We start from the raw sequence: 16700 nt of genomic DNA, 5'->3' as shown, positions 1-16700 counted from the left end.
CTTCTGTCTGTCGCTACTGCCGCTGCCTTGTGATTTCTGCTGTCCGCTGCTGCTACTCTCGCCATCGCCGGGCGCATTCACACGCGCTGTTTGGCATTGAATCATTTTTAAAAATAGCCACATCATCGCATTTGAACTTTTATTTATAATTATTTTCTGTTTAGTATAAAGTTTGTTGATAGTGCCAAGCGAATGAGTACAATTATCTATGCGTGATATTGTGTTTTTTTTTTGTTCTGTTTCGCGTATGTGTGGAGATTGTGCGGCACTGGCTATGTGCTGGCGAAAGTGGCAGGTATGCGCAACTTAAGGACAGCAGCAGGGTGGCGAAGATTGATAGCACGCTTGAGGACGCCGGTCAGATTTAATCGAACCTAGAGACTTCACAAGCGTAAATAAAATACATACATATAGCAATCGCTAAGGAAATAGGATAACATAGAATGAATGGAAATGCGCTTCGCACAAAGAAATTGTATCTATTGGTCTCATACAAAATTAAGCAATTAAAGTTGCGGTATTCTCGTTGACGATAGTATAAAATTGGACTGAGGTGTTTAGAGCTTATCAGCATCAACGCGAATGTGTCAAATGAGCCTCCAATGCTAGGGAAGGTGATATGAAGAGCAAATATTGATAGCGGTGAGTAGTGCTCCTCGAGTACGGTTAAAAATACTACACTTCGCTTTTAACCACTGCAAGCTGGCGTTTTAACTGCAGTCGCTGAAAAGGCTTAAGGTTGAAGTAATTCAAAATGAAGAACACAGCCAATCTAATAGTTCATTTCCACCACGCCTTAACTGCAGTTTATGCCGATCACCCCATGCTAAAATTCTTGAAACTTATCTGAGCTCTTAATTGCAGTAAAAATTGTGGTGGAAATGGACTATAAGACTTGCTGATCGGAGTGAATTTGAAAATGACTTTGAACCCAGAAAAAATACGAATAATGTGTAGCGAACGAGAGAAAGAGTTAACACGAAGCACTTAAAGGTTTTGGAATTTCGAAGCACCGAAGACAATCTGTTTGCAAGGAATTTCCAGTAAGATTTTTGTCAACAACTTTGTTGGTTACTAAAAATCACAAACTCTACGAGCCATGACACAATCCCAGCTAATTTATGCTTTAAGTACTTTTCTGAATTCACATTTACACAGATAAGTCCACAAGTACTCAAGGGGACTCTCACCATCTCTCTTCTTGGGGCTAGTACCTCACGGGTGCAGTCTCTGGCTAGCCGCACAGTTTCCTTCGACATCATTGTGGCCTGATACCTTAACAAGTCTGACAAAGTAATATTCCGATGCTATCGAAAGTAAATGAAGGCATTCGCCTACAAGCTTCGTGCGTACCGTAATTGAGCACAGTACTCTGATTTGCCTCCCTTACCGCCATCGCGCTTAACAGCAGACTATTGACTGCTTCCTTAGTATCAGCAACCTCCGCCTTAAGAACACTACAATAATCTAGAAGCCTACATTTAAGGTTGATGGAGAGCTTCCAGGAAAACACCACTCCACCGACCCTTCCGTTAAGCTTCGATCCATCCGTGTAAAAGTTCACCGGTACCCCCCTCTAACCACTGCCCTCCATTCACTCATTGAGGAAGATCTAGTTGGTGCCAGGCTAGGCACGCAGTGATTCGTGTTACCCGGAATGAAATTGGAGCCCCCGAGAATGCTAGATTGTCCAGACCCCGAGTCCCTCAGGGAACTAGTGCCCCTGATTCTTACCGCGGCGCTTGCTGCAGCCGCTTTTCCTGCAATATTTATTTAATTTTTATTGTGTTTGCTTTTAAGTTTTATATTTCATTGTTTTAAAAAAATATATATATCTTTTATCTTTTTTTTAATTTTTAGAAACTTATATAATTTTTTTATATAAATGTTTTTAATAATATGTTTGTATGTATATTTTTTCATTTTCTAAATTAATTTTTCAAACTTTGTTGTTTTATAAAGAAATTTTTTTTTAAATTTCATTTAATTTTCAGAAAATAAATAAATTTTCTTCTTTAAATGCAATTTTTTTTAGTTTTGGATTTTATTGTTTTAAAATGGAAAATATTTTCTTTAAGTTTATTTAGTTTATAAAAAGTTATTTAATTATTCTTTATTTTCCTTTCAAATTTAATTTTCTTTTAAATTTTAGATTACATATATTATTTTAGAAGAAAAATATCTTTTTTTTCATTTAAATTTTGGGAACTTATTTTATTTTTATTTTTTAATTTTGTCCTTCGAAAGACTGTGGTGAGTTGAAAGACTGTTGCCAAAACTTCCCTTTAAAGCTCATTGCATAGCATACTTACGCGGCTCTTACTCTCAAGCCCCTACCTCCCTCAATGGGGTCACGAGCTACAAGCTTCAACCCGGGTTCATTGAGGCCAATAAATAAAACTATTTTCTTAGCTTCTCCTCTGCTTTCTAAACAAGTCTATGATCTTTAGTTCACTGTGATTCGTTCTAACTTACCAGATATATTTTCAAATTACGCTACTCGTAGGAATTCAAAAACGTATAGACAACTTTTTTCTCCTCTGATTTTCTTCAGAGAGATGTAGTATCCCCGCAGTAGTAGTTGCTTTTTTCGAAGAATTTTCGGAAGCTGGTAAACATTAAATATTGGTTTATATCAACAGCTGCGAAATCAAGCATTAAATTAGTCGATAAATGCGTGCCTCGTATTTGAAGCACTGAAACCAGTCGGCAATCCATTTCTTTCGAATCAAAATTTGTTTCGACATTCAAGCTGTAACTAAACATGTCAAGTTTTCATGACAATACTCGTACCATACATACATATAACCTTGTTTTATTTTACTACAGGTGCGTTCGCATTCCAATGCATCACAACTCTCATAGCATTGCATCTCTCACGTACGAGCACTTGCACTCAGTTGCGCTACATATTTAATAGATGCCATCGCGCACTTGGCACGCGTTCAAGAATTTCAGTAATTCAATCAAATTGAATGGCAATTAATACAAATTCAAGTGAGCTACGGAAGATTTTTTTTTTCTTCTTGCATTCATTGCAATTGACAGACGATTGAGGCGGCTGAGTGGGGATAGGCAGCAGCTGTGAACAGTTTGACAGGTAGTAAGGAAAAAAATGCTGAAGGTGAGGCTGCAGAGGTGAAAAAAGTCAATCGATTTGAAGATGTGCTAACAAGCATACATACATAAGTGCAAATGTAGTAGATATGTTTCTAAAATGTGATGCGCATTTCACCGAACGACAGATGCGCGCCACTCAATGGCCGAGTAGAAGAAGAAAAGGTGTTGAAAGGACAAGTGGTAACTACTCGTGGATAAGTACATACACATGTCTGTCTGTTAGTCATTTAAGCAGTCAACCAGTTACTCAGTCAATCTGCTGGTAGTGTGCTAGCGCTCGCCAAGCAATTGCTTGTCATCAAAATGCCTGCATAATCACATCAATCAAGCTGGTTTGCCGATTGTTTGCCACTCACGAAGAGTACCAACGAAACAGCCGTTGCGGTGAGTGTAATCGAAACTGTGTATGCTGTGATTGCATTTATTGATGCACTCGCTGCATTTTACGCTTTCGATCTGCTATAGGTGGAGGCCTGGCCTAGCGAAGCGCGTATTTTCGCTTTTCTTTTTTTTTTTCTTTGTTTGCGTTTATTTATCTATTAATCGTTTCGTTTGAATCTCAAATAGGTTGGCAGTCGAACACTCCTTCACTTGCCAAGCTGCTGCAGCTTTAAATACTTTTTTTTTTGTTTTTTTTTTTTGTGTGCTGCGCGGCAACATGTTGCTATTACTGTTGGCTTCACGCTGTGCGCAATCAATTGCAATCTACATTTTTATGCTAATTTATGCCTGCAAGGAATCATGCATGCCTGCAGCGACATATAAATACTAGTACTGGTATCGAGTATTGATTTTTTTCACTTGATTTATCAATTTACTCTTTATATTCTTATCCCCCTTAACCCTCAACTCAAATGATTGCTTTTTTATTTGTCTCTAATTCCTTTCACGCTATGTCGGCAATTATTCCACATAAACACAGCACTTTGATTTCCTATTGAAATTCCATTTTACTACAAGTACAATATTTTTTTTTTGTTATTTATTTTTTTAATTTTTCTATCACCACTTAACACCCAGCAACTTTTATATTGCATTTGCCTACAATTGCTTTTTTGTTATATTTTGTTTCTATTTTTTCTCTGTTCTCCCACTTTGCTTGGCACTCAAAGCGTACGTAAATGTCACAAGCGCTTAGCATTGACGTTGTTGTTTGTTTTGTGTTTGTCGAATAGAGGGTCGCGCGATGTGCCTTCGTTACAATTGCATGCCACATTTCATTGCATTTCATTACCGCTGCGGCGGCATACAGCGAGCCTTTAATAAAATCTAATGAATTCAATATGCATATTGGAGTGCAAACAAACATAGATAAAGGGTGTTACAAATACAAATTTCTTATGAAAAGTAAAATATGACTAGCACAAATTTCCTATTATCGATTTCTGCGCATTTGAAAAATTAAGCGCATCAAACAAATTTAAACTGATTTTTATTTTGGGTGGCAACCCTTTTCCAACCTTACTTTAAAACAAGATTTTTTTAAGACTGTTCTTTAATACTTTTACGTAGTGTATTTCTTAGCGCGTTTAAGTTTATAACTCATCTGAGTTTATGTGTAGGTGGCAACCCTGTACACAAATAATTTTAGTTATTTTTTTCTTTCTGCTTCGTTTCTATATTCCAATACCTACGATGATAAACTAATTAAAAAAGTCTTAATTTTTCATGGTGGCAACTCTATTTATTACATCCTTATTAAAATGTTTTCAAAAATTTCCCATTCCAGCGAGCGATATTCAAATATTTTTGATATTAATTTTAGCAAATAAAAAATAAAATAGATGGCAACTCCCTGAAATCCCTTCACTATTCATAAAAATAACTTTTAATTAAAACGTTCTTAAATTTTTCTTTTCGTTTGATACCCATTTTAAAATATTTTAGATAAGAAGCTTATTTGATATGTTTTAAATATTTTTCTAGGTGGCAACGTTGTTTATTTAATCATAATTATTCATACTTAGTTAATCAAATAAAAATAATAATAATATGTAGGTGGAAAGAACTCTCACTTAGCCTTAGGTTTCATCTGCTAGATCTCTGTAGCGTTTTTCAAGCTGAACTTGCAGCAATCAGCGGAGCTGCAAGATGGCTGACCGATTCTCTTATTAGTCTGCATGCGCTATCTGTCTTTTGACATAGCCAGGCAGCTATTAAAGCACTTAATTGTGACAAATCTACATCGAAGATTGTCATGGAATATAGACGTACTCTAAATGTGCTGGCAAGGTGTTACGTCACTAATGTTGTACGGGTACCGGGTGCCAGGTCATAAAGACATACCGGGCAACTGTGTTGCCGATGTACTAGCAAGGAAAGGAACTTTACTGCCTGCAATCAGTACAGCTCATAATGCGGGCCCATCATGGCCTGAGTGTGCCCTTTCCCTGTGCGGGCTAGGGAAGCCAAGATAACCTAACCTAACCTAACCTAGAGTACTAAAAATTCTAAAGATCTCCATCCAATAGAAAAAACAACTTTCGATCGAATCCCCGCGGTATGACAGCCACATCACGAGAAACGCGTATCGATTTCCGAAAAACTAAGAAGTAACCTTGGCCTTCGAACGATCGCCTAAAATTAATTTCGGATCGATTTCTTTGAACACTTTGAACGTTAACGCTAAAAAACCTTCTTATGTTATATACCCGACCTTCAATATTTGATTTTATGGCTCACTCTGATGAATAATTCGATCAACAGCTTAAAGGTCTAAATCAGGTATGCCCAGCGCAGGGCAGTTGCTTATGGAGTTCTGCCAGCATTGGACATGACTGGTCTAAATCATTTCTGCAGCAAAGTCTCTTTCAAACCCCACAAGGTTAAATCGCAGCTTTACAAATAGCTTAGTCATCTTAGTATTATCATTTCGGTACCTTTAATATATAGTGTGAAGCATCGTTTCAATAATTATTTATTTTTAATAAGTCCACGTAAGCTTACTTTCTGAGGAAAGAAATGCACTTGCCATTTTGTGACAGTGGGAACGCCACCTCATTGGATCGTGTAAAGTACATTTACTCACAGAGCAGTCTCGATCGGTAGAAACGTTGTTGAAAGGCGTGGCAATCAATTATGTATTTCATTAGCTGGATGAGAAGTATAGAACTGTGTGCTCGGCGAATGAAAAAATGTGGCTGTCTCTCTTTTGCCTTAACCAGACACATTCTTCCCGGTACGTGTCCAAATATTGAACACAAAATGATGCTTAGGGTATATTAAAGCCACCCTGCATACATACATGCCCGGTTTTATGGACAAATTATGCACATACATACATATCCATACTAGTATGGTCGCTTTCGTAAATCTACAGCCGCAATAGCGGCGACAATTCATTCTAAATAATAGAGACTTTTATCGCCAACAGCAATGCGCCAACCTTAAAGGCCCGTTTACATACAACTTTGGCGTTGCGTTGGCGTTGGCGTCACTTCGACAGCTGACTATGAGTACATGCATTTATATGAAAGTCTCCATATAACCAAAGTTGGGCAACGCCGATGCCAACACAACGCAGAAAGATGGCCAACTCTCAACTTTTCGCGTGCGTCGTGCGTCAGCTGTTCTAAATAATCAAAATTATGTGATTTAATTTTCATTTTTAATCAAATGCGGGCAAGAAATATGGTTTTTAATGCAATTATTGATGTAAAATTTTGATTTATCTGCCGCTAGTGTGTTAATTTAGTGACCAAAGTATTCTCTGCTACGCGTTCATTGTAGCAAGCACGGGCGTAACTCGCGCTGCTGTCAAAGCGACGCCAGCGCCAACGCGACGCCAAAGTTGTATGTAAACGGGCCTTAAGAGCCGCTATAAACCACTTTGTATGACCGCAATAATCACTATAAACATTACGCTGCAGCCACCTTCGAACTGCGCTGGCAATCATCTCACAAAATCGTTATAATTTCTAAATCGACTACTTCTATTTTTCGCTTTTCTTGTTTTACCGCTACGCTTGATTGCTTTTTTATGCGGGCCGCCGGTCGATCGCGTGGCATTCATTTAATGAATTTATTGAATTGCGCCACTGTATGTCGGTAGGTTTCGCCCGCAGCATGCGGCGTTGACTTATGAAGTTCCACGGCTGCATTCCATTTCATTTAAAGTGGACGTTAAATCAGCAAATAGCATTCAAATCAACTGGAAAAATATTCAATTAATGCGTGTTGTTGTAGGCGTGTAGAATAATTGTTGTCGTTTATTTGTTTCAGCAAATGCATTCCCGCGGGGAAATATGTACATAACTTGGTTTAGAAGTAAAGGCTCCGTTATGAATACTTGGCATTGCTTGAGAGTTGTCACATAAGGAATCTGTTAAATGAGCTTCGCGTGTAAGCGGTTACCCAACGCACAGCATTACATACGTAAAAGTCTGTTGGTTTTTGATTTCTACGTAAAAATGGTATAGCAGTGCATGCAATGCCAAGTATGCATAACAGAGCCTTAAGTTTAGTAAGGTTAAACTCACGGTTACAGTTACTAGAAGAGTAAATTTAATAGGACAAATCGATGAAATCTCTCTACACTTCCTTATGGAGTTTTGCCTGCGCTGCTCTAAATCATGCACCTTAAGAAAAATATTCAATTCAAGCAGACTCTAAGCTAAAGCAATGAGAAAAATGCCCAGTCAAAGCAAACTTATTTAAAACCGTAATTGCACTTTAAGAGTTCTTAATTTTGCGTAAAAATATAAATAACTCACGCTGTAATTGCCATCGAAGTGCAGGTAGCTTGTGGTAAATTTTCCAATATTTTTTTTTTTGTTAATTCTAGGCGAGTGAAATACTGTACATAACTACATACAATTATTTAAAAAAGAATTGTGATTTTTGATTTTTTTTTTTCTGTTTTAATTTAGCTTGCAACTTTTGCATGCCAACTTAAATTACGAGCCTCCGCTGCACACACGCAAATAAAAAAATAATAATAATAAAAATAAGAAACAAAAATGCAGCAAAAATATTTTCACATGCCAACCTTGAAATTCCAATGCAAGAACGCATACCAAAAATAAAATGAAAATATTTAGCAGCCACTACAGCCGAGCAATGCACTTGGTGATCTGGCAAAAAAGCAACAAACAACTAACTACGAGCCAAAATCCACTTAATTTTTGCACAAACATTGCAAGTGGCTGACAACGCGGCGATGGCGACAATTTGTTGCCACTGACGCAGAGCGAAGTTGAAGCAAAAAAAAATAATAATAATTAATGTAGATAGTAAGAAATTATGTACATATGCAAAATGTTATAAAATATTTAGAAGCTGACAAAAAATTTTGACAAAACTAAATAAATAAATTGTGAATGGCAGCAAATAAAATAAACCATTGCAAAAATAGCAATGTTATCTCATGCTGATTATTATTTTCAAAAACAATTCGTATGGCTGTCAAAGCGCGGCTTCATTGATGTTACTCGCTTTGAACTCAGCTGTCCCTCGTCACTTTCGCTGTTATCAATTTGGCGTGCTGGTGTCACTGTGATTGACGTGCTCAGTGTCAAAGATCAATAAATATATATATTTTTTTTAATTTGTTGTAATTTTGGTGCAATTGCTTCCTGATTTCTTTTCGTGTAGGGCTTTCAACCTTAATTTTTTGGTGAATTTATATTTCAGAGCGAAAGTAAATAGTCGGGACTGTTATCAATTCGTCGCGCTGATTGAGTTATTTATTAATTGTATAAGTGAATAAAATACAAAGTCCTGCGCTATATGGTGTAACTTATAGCGTATTGCTTTTGCTATAGCACTTTATCAATTTAAGAAGCTATATTTGATTTCATTAGGAGATAAGAATACACAAATTTCCAATTCCGGTTGAAATCACAGAGACCAGACTAAGTAAATGACATCATTTATTTAATTTGCAGGAATGATCGACCACGTAGGCGTAGCTTATTTAGTATAGATACGGTTAGTTAAGCGAGAGATTCTGGGAGGATTTGAACTGCATACTCTGAATTAAACGTTTAAGATTTTTATGAAATTTGCAATCTTTGAAACTGTTATTTATATACTAGTGAACCCGCATGGCGTTAAAACGCCCGAAATTGAATTTAAAAAACTTAAAAAATATACCAAATGTTAGCCAGAGTTATGAGAAATGCGAGTGCCATATTTCATCAAAACTATGCAGCCGTTTCTGAGTGAAGAGCAGTCTCGCATAGTCATCAAATCACCATATACCTATGAAAAATTTTCTTAATTCCAAAAAAAATTTATCATATATCTACAGGCTAAGGTCTCAAATTTGACCTCTTATTTTTGAAATTCCTTTACAAAAGTATTCTCAAACGAAAATCTTCTCAAAATTCGTTCGTCTGACATTGTGATACACATGTAATCCAATAAACTGATGGACTCACTCGAATTTGATTGTTCGAACAAATGGCAACCCTCCTAAGTAAACGTCAGGAATAAATTCCATTTCGTTTTATACCCATCTTTTAATAATTTATCCAACTTACTGAATAGTTTGTATGTAACTTTTTAAGCACGTGGCAACTCTCTTCAAACATTCGAATCGTTCAAACTAATAATTTTAAAACATTCTCCTTCGCCATAGACTGCGATTAATATTTTAATTAACTGATTAATTTTAGTTTTCAAACATATGGCAACCCCGCTGAATACAGTTCAGAAATAAAACATTTTAAAACCCCTTTGATTGATACCCATATTTTAATAATTAATTTAACTTATAAAATAATTTGAATCTAACTTTTTAAACAGGTGGCAACCCTCTTCCAACACCTGAAAAATTTTCTTTGCGTTCAAACTAAATATTTCTTAACACTCCTTCATTTGACATCCATATTTTGATATTTCGCGTAACTTGTGTATAAGTAAACTGAATTCAACATTAATCGGGGGGATATTATTTTCAAGTACTTTCTAGAAATTTATAATTTCTTAAACAATAGTCTTCCAAATTAAAGCCTCGCCATAACTAAGATCTCATTTCATTATTAAATTCTTAGTTTTTCTAATCGCAATAACTTATGTCTGCTTGTTTTTCTTCTTTTGCAGCCACATCGTCTACAGCATAAAAATTTGCATACAAAAAAATAACAACAAAAAATCAATGGGAAAAATATTTAAAATATTCCCTGTGTGTTTCCATGCGCGTATTAAATCAATAAGTGATTGCCAAATAAGTTCTCAATTGTAAAAAAATAACATAAAATAAATTTTATTGCCGACGCGCTTGCTTTAATTTATTTATTAGCAAATAAGTAAAAATAATAATAAGAGAAGAAGAAGAAAAGTAATAAAAAAATTTTCAGCGCACTAAGGCAAACAAAACCTCGACCGAGCAAACAAAAACTGGCAAAGTAATCAAACAAAAATCAACAAATCTAACAATAAATGAATGTCTGTATGGAAGATACAAGTGAAAAAGATCAGCAAAAGCAAATCACACAAGCGCCAGAGGTCATATCAATTGGCGTTTGATTTACTCGCTTTGCGAAATTTCGCAAAAATTCAATAAAGAGAAAATAAATATTATTGCATGATCGAGTTTTGGTGCTTCGGAGAAGTGGAACGCTAAATAGAAAGTGTTTGAGTGTCTGCGTGCAAAGAAATTTCCTAAACAAATAAAGAAGTCATTATTTCATGTGAAGAGGAAAGAGGAAAGACTAAAGTGAATTGTTAAAAAATATTTGAAATTAATTTGGATATTTTTGGAAATTTGGGAAAGTTTAGACAACTCGCCAACATACATACAAACATACATATTTGCGTATGCGATTTTAATAGCGTATTCTAATTGAAGAAAGCTATTGTAATATTTTCTTAATAGAAATGGCGGCACCTAAGGATGCTCATAAAATTTTCTGGTTGCTGTTGGCACTCTTGGTGGCGGAAGTCAAATGCAGCGATACAGCACGTAAGTAGATGATTATTTACATATATACATATTTATAAAAAGAAGATTAAAAATGATTTAACATATTTTCGTGATTTTTCAAAGGTCATTGACTTATTTAATTTAAAATTATATCCATTAATATAGTTTGTTTACTAAATAAATTAAGAAATTAAAGCGCTTATTCGCAAAGCGGTGGACCTTACATAAATCCTCAAAGACCAAACAAATTCTGTTCACTACTATGTAGAAAACACTATTCCAAACCACGATACTTTTCCTTTGAAATTTGGTGTCAAACAAAGGTGTCAAACATTTAGCGGTCATTATGGTTCTAAGTTAAACTGGAAGAATACTAAAAATAAATGGATTAGGCTCATTCCATCTCAAATCACCCAGTCCGGTGGAAAGTGAATTTAAGCTTGCGATAAAACTCACAGGGATTGTTTCTTGAACAATTTAAGGAGACACGTATTTTTTCTGTTTGTTCAGAAATTCGAATTTTTCGAATAATGAATTTTATTCTTTTTGAGTACGAACGCTTCTTTTTTCCTCTATTAATAGCAACTTTTGATGAAATCGCTTATAACTGCCGCAAAAAAGCAAGGATTTTAACGATTTTTTTTCAAATTGCAGAGAATCGATCTATTGAACCAAACAACAGTTATTGTTTATTAATAATTAATTATTGTTTATAAACAAAAAATTTTTTTTTTCAAATTGATTTTTTTTTTAATTGCCACATTTTTTTCTCTCAAACTTCTTTGTCTATTAGGGAATAGTATAAACTATTTTCAGTACGAGTAGCAATATGCTAAAATTCGTCGTTTTCGAGTTATGAATTTTGTTTTTGAAAATGCACTTATATTATGCTAGCAGATTCTCGTGCCAATTGAGGGCACACAAATTGTTGCTCATTATGATAAAGTTTCCTTGCTGGAAATAATTTGAGGTTGCCCGATCAGAGCCAACAGTTTTTCCCAATTGGGGCCCATTTAGGAGGAAGGCCGAAATAACACGCGATTTGCCCAATCTACCGAAGATTTCCCCAACCAGTGCTTAAAATTTCCTCAAAGTGAACATGCATACGCAATTAAAACGTTTTTGTCGATAATATCACACAACACACATCAAAATTCACTACGAAAAAAAAATTTTATTATTTTTCTTGAAAAATTTCCACATACAAATTTTTTGATGAAAAAAATGGTTTTTGAAAATATGCCATCGCAAAAAAAATTTAAAAAATTACAATGGTAGCTCTGAGTATTGCGCAGTATTTAAGTATAGTTTTATGGGGTGCACTCTACAATAATTTGAGCTATGAATTTTTTTTTACACCGAAGTTTAGTAAAATGGGTACATTACCAATTTACAAATTTTTTTTAATTTTTTTGAATATGCAGTTTTATAGCCCATTAAATTTTAGTATAAAAAAGTGCAAGTTTTAAGCGATCACAAAACTGCCGGTAAATAGACCATTAGCTTGTTAGAAAATTCAGACCTTTCAGGTCTTCAATTGAAATTAATGTAACATGGCGACTAGGAAAAAACTGCATTCAAAGAATTTGAATGAGCTGATTCAATATAGAAATATTCTATCTAGCGCCTAAAGTGGTCTGCATAATTAAATTTTTCAAAACTAAGACCGACCTTGGCTCTGTAAAAAGAGACCTCATTTAAGAAAATTTGTTCAGCACTAGAATTTTTGTCTTACCATAAATTATCATCGGCCGAACTGCATACCTGGACGTAGTTAATGCTTCGTATTTAAGCTGCGATCCAGCTTAGATTGAGTATTTTAAATTCCAGTAGTGAAAGCTTTGAGGATCTGGGAACAAATTTCACTCGTATTAAATGCAAGTGTTCTCTTTCTCAATCCAGAATTCGAGTAGCGGCATGGCTATTACGAAATTTTAATTAATTTTTACTAGCTGGCAAAAATATTTCGCTGCAGTGTGAAGATTAGCAGTTTTGTGAAAAAAATATAAAATATAAATATGTAAAATCAACTGAGAAAAAATAACAAGCTACATGTACATATTTTGATTTTTGTTTTCTACTTTAAAATGTCAAAAAAGTAAATCAAATTTTACATTAAAGATAAAATTGCAAATTGTAGTGCTTATCATAACTTTAGGACACCGACATATTGACAAGATTTAACTATTTTTTTCGTTTTGATTACGTGTTTATAAAAATTTAGTTTACGCTTTAACACAAACCTTAAAAAGTTTCAACCTTTGCGCAATATTAAAAGAACTACATACTAAATACACTCAAAAAAAGGTTGCCAAAAAGCTGCGGCAAGTCCGAGGTACTTTAAACTGCCACTTTATTGTATTAAAATTGAATGGGCTACAAAAAACTGCGTACCTGCTCAAAATTTTCTTTTTACGAAAATTTTTTGAATTTTTTTTTTTTAAATTGCACAAACATTGGAAACTAGTTCATACGGGTTTAATTGAAAAATAAACTGTACTTTTACAAAAAAAAAATAATAAAATTAAAAATTAATAAAATAAACAAATTATCTTTTATCAAAGGGAAAAATTATTATACATACATAAATAGATACTTAAATTCACCACTTGCCTTTCGATAAAATCTTTAGCCTTACAAAATCTTATAAGTTCGTTTTATGTGCGCCGTTTTTCGGACACTCTCATAAAATATATTTTAATAACTAATAAGCTGACATATGAACGTTTGTTATGGCCCTCCATATATCACACTCATAAACTTGCTCAAGCATCCACTTATTCCCACCCTCATCCAGCCATACAACCGTACAGCTTATACAAATTAATGCACGCGGCTGTGACATCTTCCAAAAAGCAAAAAAATAAAAAAATATATCGCGTGGGCGCCTGCTGCTGCAGTGGCTGTACTCGGTTGCCAGTTGCCGGTCACACTTGGCGTCCGCTTGCGAACACTTGCCAGCGACAGTGTCAAGCCTTTTAAGCGAGGCGATTAAAGCAAGACAAGTATTGAAGTGAAAATATTAACTATACAAAAAAAAAAAAGAACGATGCAAAATAAAATAAATATAAAAAATCGGAATGAAAAGAAAACACAATGCAACAAATATTGCTACAGTTTCGAAGCTCTTAAGTGCCACGCATTAATTGAAGATTTTTGCTTTAAGCTGTCGTAAAACATATGAAAATCGCTTAATTATTTGCTATAATTCAGTTTCAGCAAGTTATTTATTTATGTTTGTTTTGTTAAAGAAAAAATGTTTTTGAATGTTTCGAAATTATCTCTAATGTTAAATGAGTTTGTTTGCAGCTGTTTAAGGCATACATTTGTAATTAGCTAAAGAAAAAAATTTAAAATAACACTTTTTAGGAAATAACAGAAAGTGTATCTAATCGAAACAAATGCAATGATTTCACTAAACCGCATAAATAGTTTTCACCTAATTAATTTCATTGAAACAACCAAAATATTTCCCACATAAACACAAAGTATTTGCAAATGCAAATCGAATAGCAGAAAAAATTCCACAAATGCGGGAATTAGAGCAAATTTTTATGATTTCCACTTCCGCTCCAGCCAAAAGCGTAAGCAGCTTACCAAAATAATAATACTCAAGAACTGGAAAAAACGGCAAAAATAAAATTGTTTAAGAACACTTGAAAAATTAGCAAATACCAAAACCCGCAATTAAAAAAAATTTTCACAATGCAAAACTCTGAGCGAAAAAAAAAATTTCAAACGAAAAAATTACTGCAATGTGTTTACCGAAAATGAAAGCGCTAGAAAGAAAACAAAAACAAACGCAATTTGATAACAAAAATACATGGTTTTGTTGGTATGCCGCTAGGCAGAGGCCACCAGTGCCGCTGGTGTTTCGCAAGCTGTGGCGTCATCAAGTGGCGCGCTGACCTGGGCCTGGCGGCGACACGCTACGAGTCATAGAGCTGCTGACTATTGGCTACTAGCTGGCTACTGCAGCAGTGTAATGAAAAATGGTGGCCGAATGGCTGGGTGACGGTGGGCAAGTGAGCCGTTGCTTGTGGCGTCATAATTGCGTGCCAGCCATTTGAAGTGGCCAGTGGCACTCACGGAGGCACAAATATTTATTGAAAACTGTGTGCTTTTTGACCAATTAATGTGCTGCTTCTTTCTACAGTTGCTATTTGTTGGTGTTCCAGTAATGCGTTTTTTTTTTTGGGGGAAATGCTGCAATAATTATTTTCGTTTTTGCTACAGTTCACTTGAAATGGCAATGGAAAATGAACGACGTTGTTTGTTGGGAATTTGAAAAATTTCTTGTAATTTTTGTTAACAAAAAATTCGAAACATTCGTTGGCTTCGTACTTTAGCTTTTATTGCAATTTTTAATGTTACTTTGTACCAAAATTACTTGCGACCATTTTCTGAACAAAATTTCTGTTTAAAAGGCAGATACATAAATTTTAAAATCTACTTGAGAGAACAGCGCTAGATATGTATATCAAACATTTTCTTCGTTTACTTTTTTTACTTTATATGAGCTATCTTCTCCTTGTCTCTTTCTACAAAACTTAAAGGCGAATTTAGCGTTATTGGTTGAAGGCTCTAACAGAAGTAAGCATAATTTTTTCTCATAAAACCAGATTTTCCCATGAAACCGCCTAGCCCAACTAAGTTCTTATATCCTTAGAAAAATATCTGGAATCATGGATGCTGAATTTTCCAGCAGTGAGCCCGGAAATTCCTTCCCTGCTCAGCCAGGCATTGAAATTGCCAATCACCTAACCTAAGAAGATCTATTTTGCTAAATTCGAATTGTAATCACTCAAACTTTAGGCTATTTAAGAAGTTAACACTTTGGAGGGTACCATGTTCCAAGTTTTGGATGGAGAAGACAATCGTTCCCTACGGTGCCTGATGATATGATTATGATTACCCCATATAGAATATGCTCTGGGGTTTCCTCCACCAGCCTACAAAAACCTGCAGTCCGTACCGTAATAATATAAAATGTATGGATGTATATGCAAAGAAACACAAAATTCCTAAAATTAAGGCTTATAGCCATCTGCCAGCCGAAAATCATTCAAATTACCTGTAAATTGCTGTTAAATTTGAAATAAAAAAAATCACTATCTATTTTATTTATATGCAAAGTCTATCTACTCTAAATTCCATAATTTGTTTCTACCCAAAAAATGAGGTCAATCAACTCAATTTGGATGAGGCAGACGTCAAAAAATTACGCGTTGCAGCTTGTTTATCTTTAAATTGTATAAATGTACTGTGCCGAATTTGGAAACAAACAAAATACGAATTGAGAACACTTCCACTTGATTAGATATTTTGCAATTTCAAGCGATCTCATTTCATAGTTGCCATAACATCTGCGCTTGCATGACACACATGCGCACATACTTACATATGTATAACGCATAGGTACTCATACCTTAAACTGCCTTGCCTTTTTTACTTCAACTCGTCGCTGAAAATGTCTATAGCCGAACGTATTTTTTCTCATATCTGTTTTTGATAATTTATTTTCTTATTGTGATATTCTTTTTTTTTTTGGAATTACATTAATTTGACCCAGAAATATGTTCATGCGTGCAATATAACACACCCAGTTTGATTTCTCCCCGCCTGGAGCACACTGGTCAGGCCTTCGACAATTATCTGAATTCGCAGTGACTCGATCAAACAACACAAAATAATCAACCGATCGATCAGCGCA

General features: G+C 34.9%; 1 protein-coding gene across 1 annotated transcript in view; it reads left to right on the top strand.

The window, feature by feature from the left end:
• The first annotated feature begins 10162 nt into the window (after nucleotides 1–10162).
• LOC118739479 overlaps nucleotides 10163–16700 on the top strand; it is a 91663-nt gene continuing 85125 nt past the window's right edge. Inside the window, exon 1 of the mRNA XM_036470837.1 lies at nucleotides 10163–11026. Coding sequence (XP_036326730.1) covers nucleotides 10942–11026 — 85 coding nt within the window. The 5' untranslated portion in view covers nucleotides 10163–10941. The remainder of the gene's footprint in view (nucleotides 11027–16700) is intronic.

Source organism: Rhagoletis pomonella, unplaced genomic scaffold, assembly GCF_013731165.1.
Source record: "Rhagoletis pomonella isolate Grant_MI unplaced genomic scaffold, Rhpom_1.0 Rhpom_scaffold_00005, whole genome shotgun sequence".
In the NCBI taxonomy this organism is placed as follows: domain Eukaryota; kingdom Metazoa; phylum Arthropoda; class Insecta; order Diptera; family Tephritidae; genus Rhagoletis; species Rhagoletis pomonella.
The sequence above is the reverse complement of the archived record's forward strand: the minus strand, read 5'-3'. Positions and strand labels throughout refer to the sequence as shown.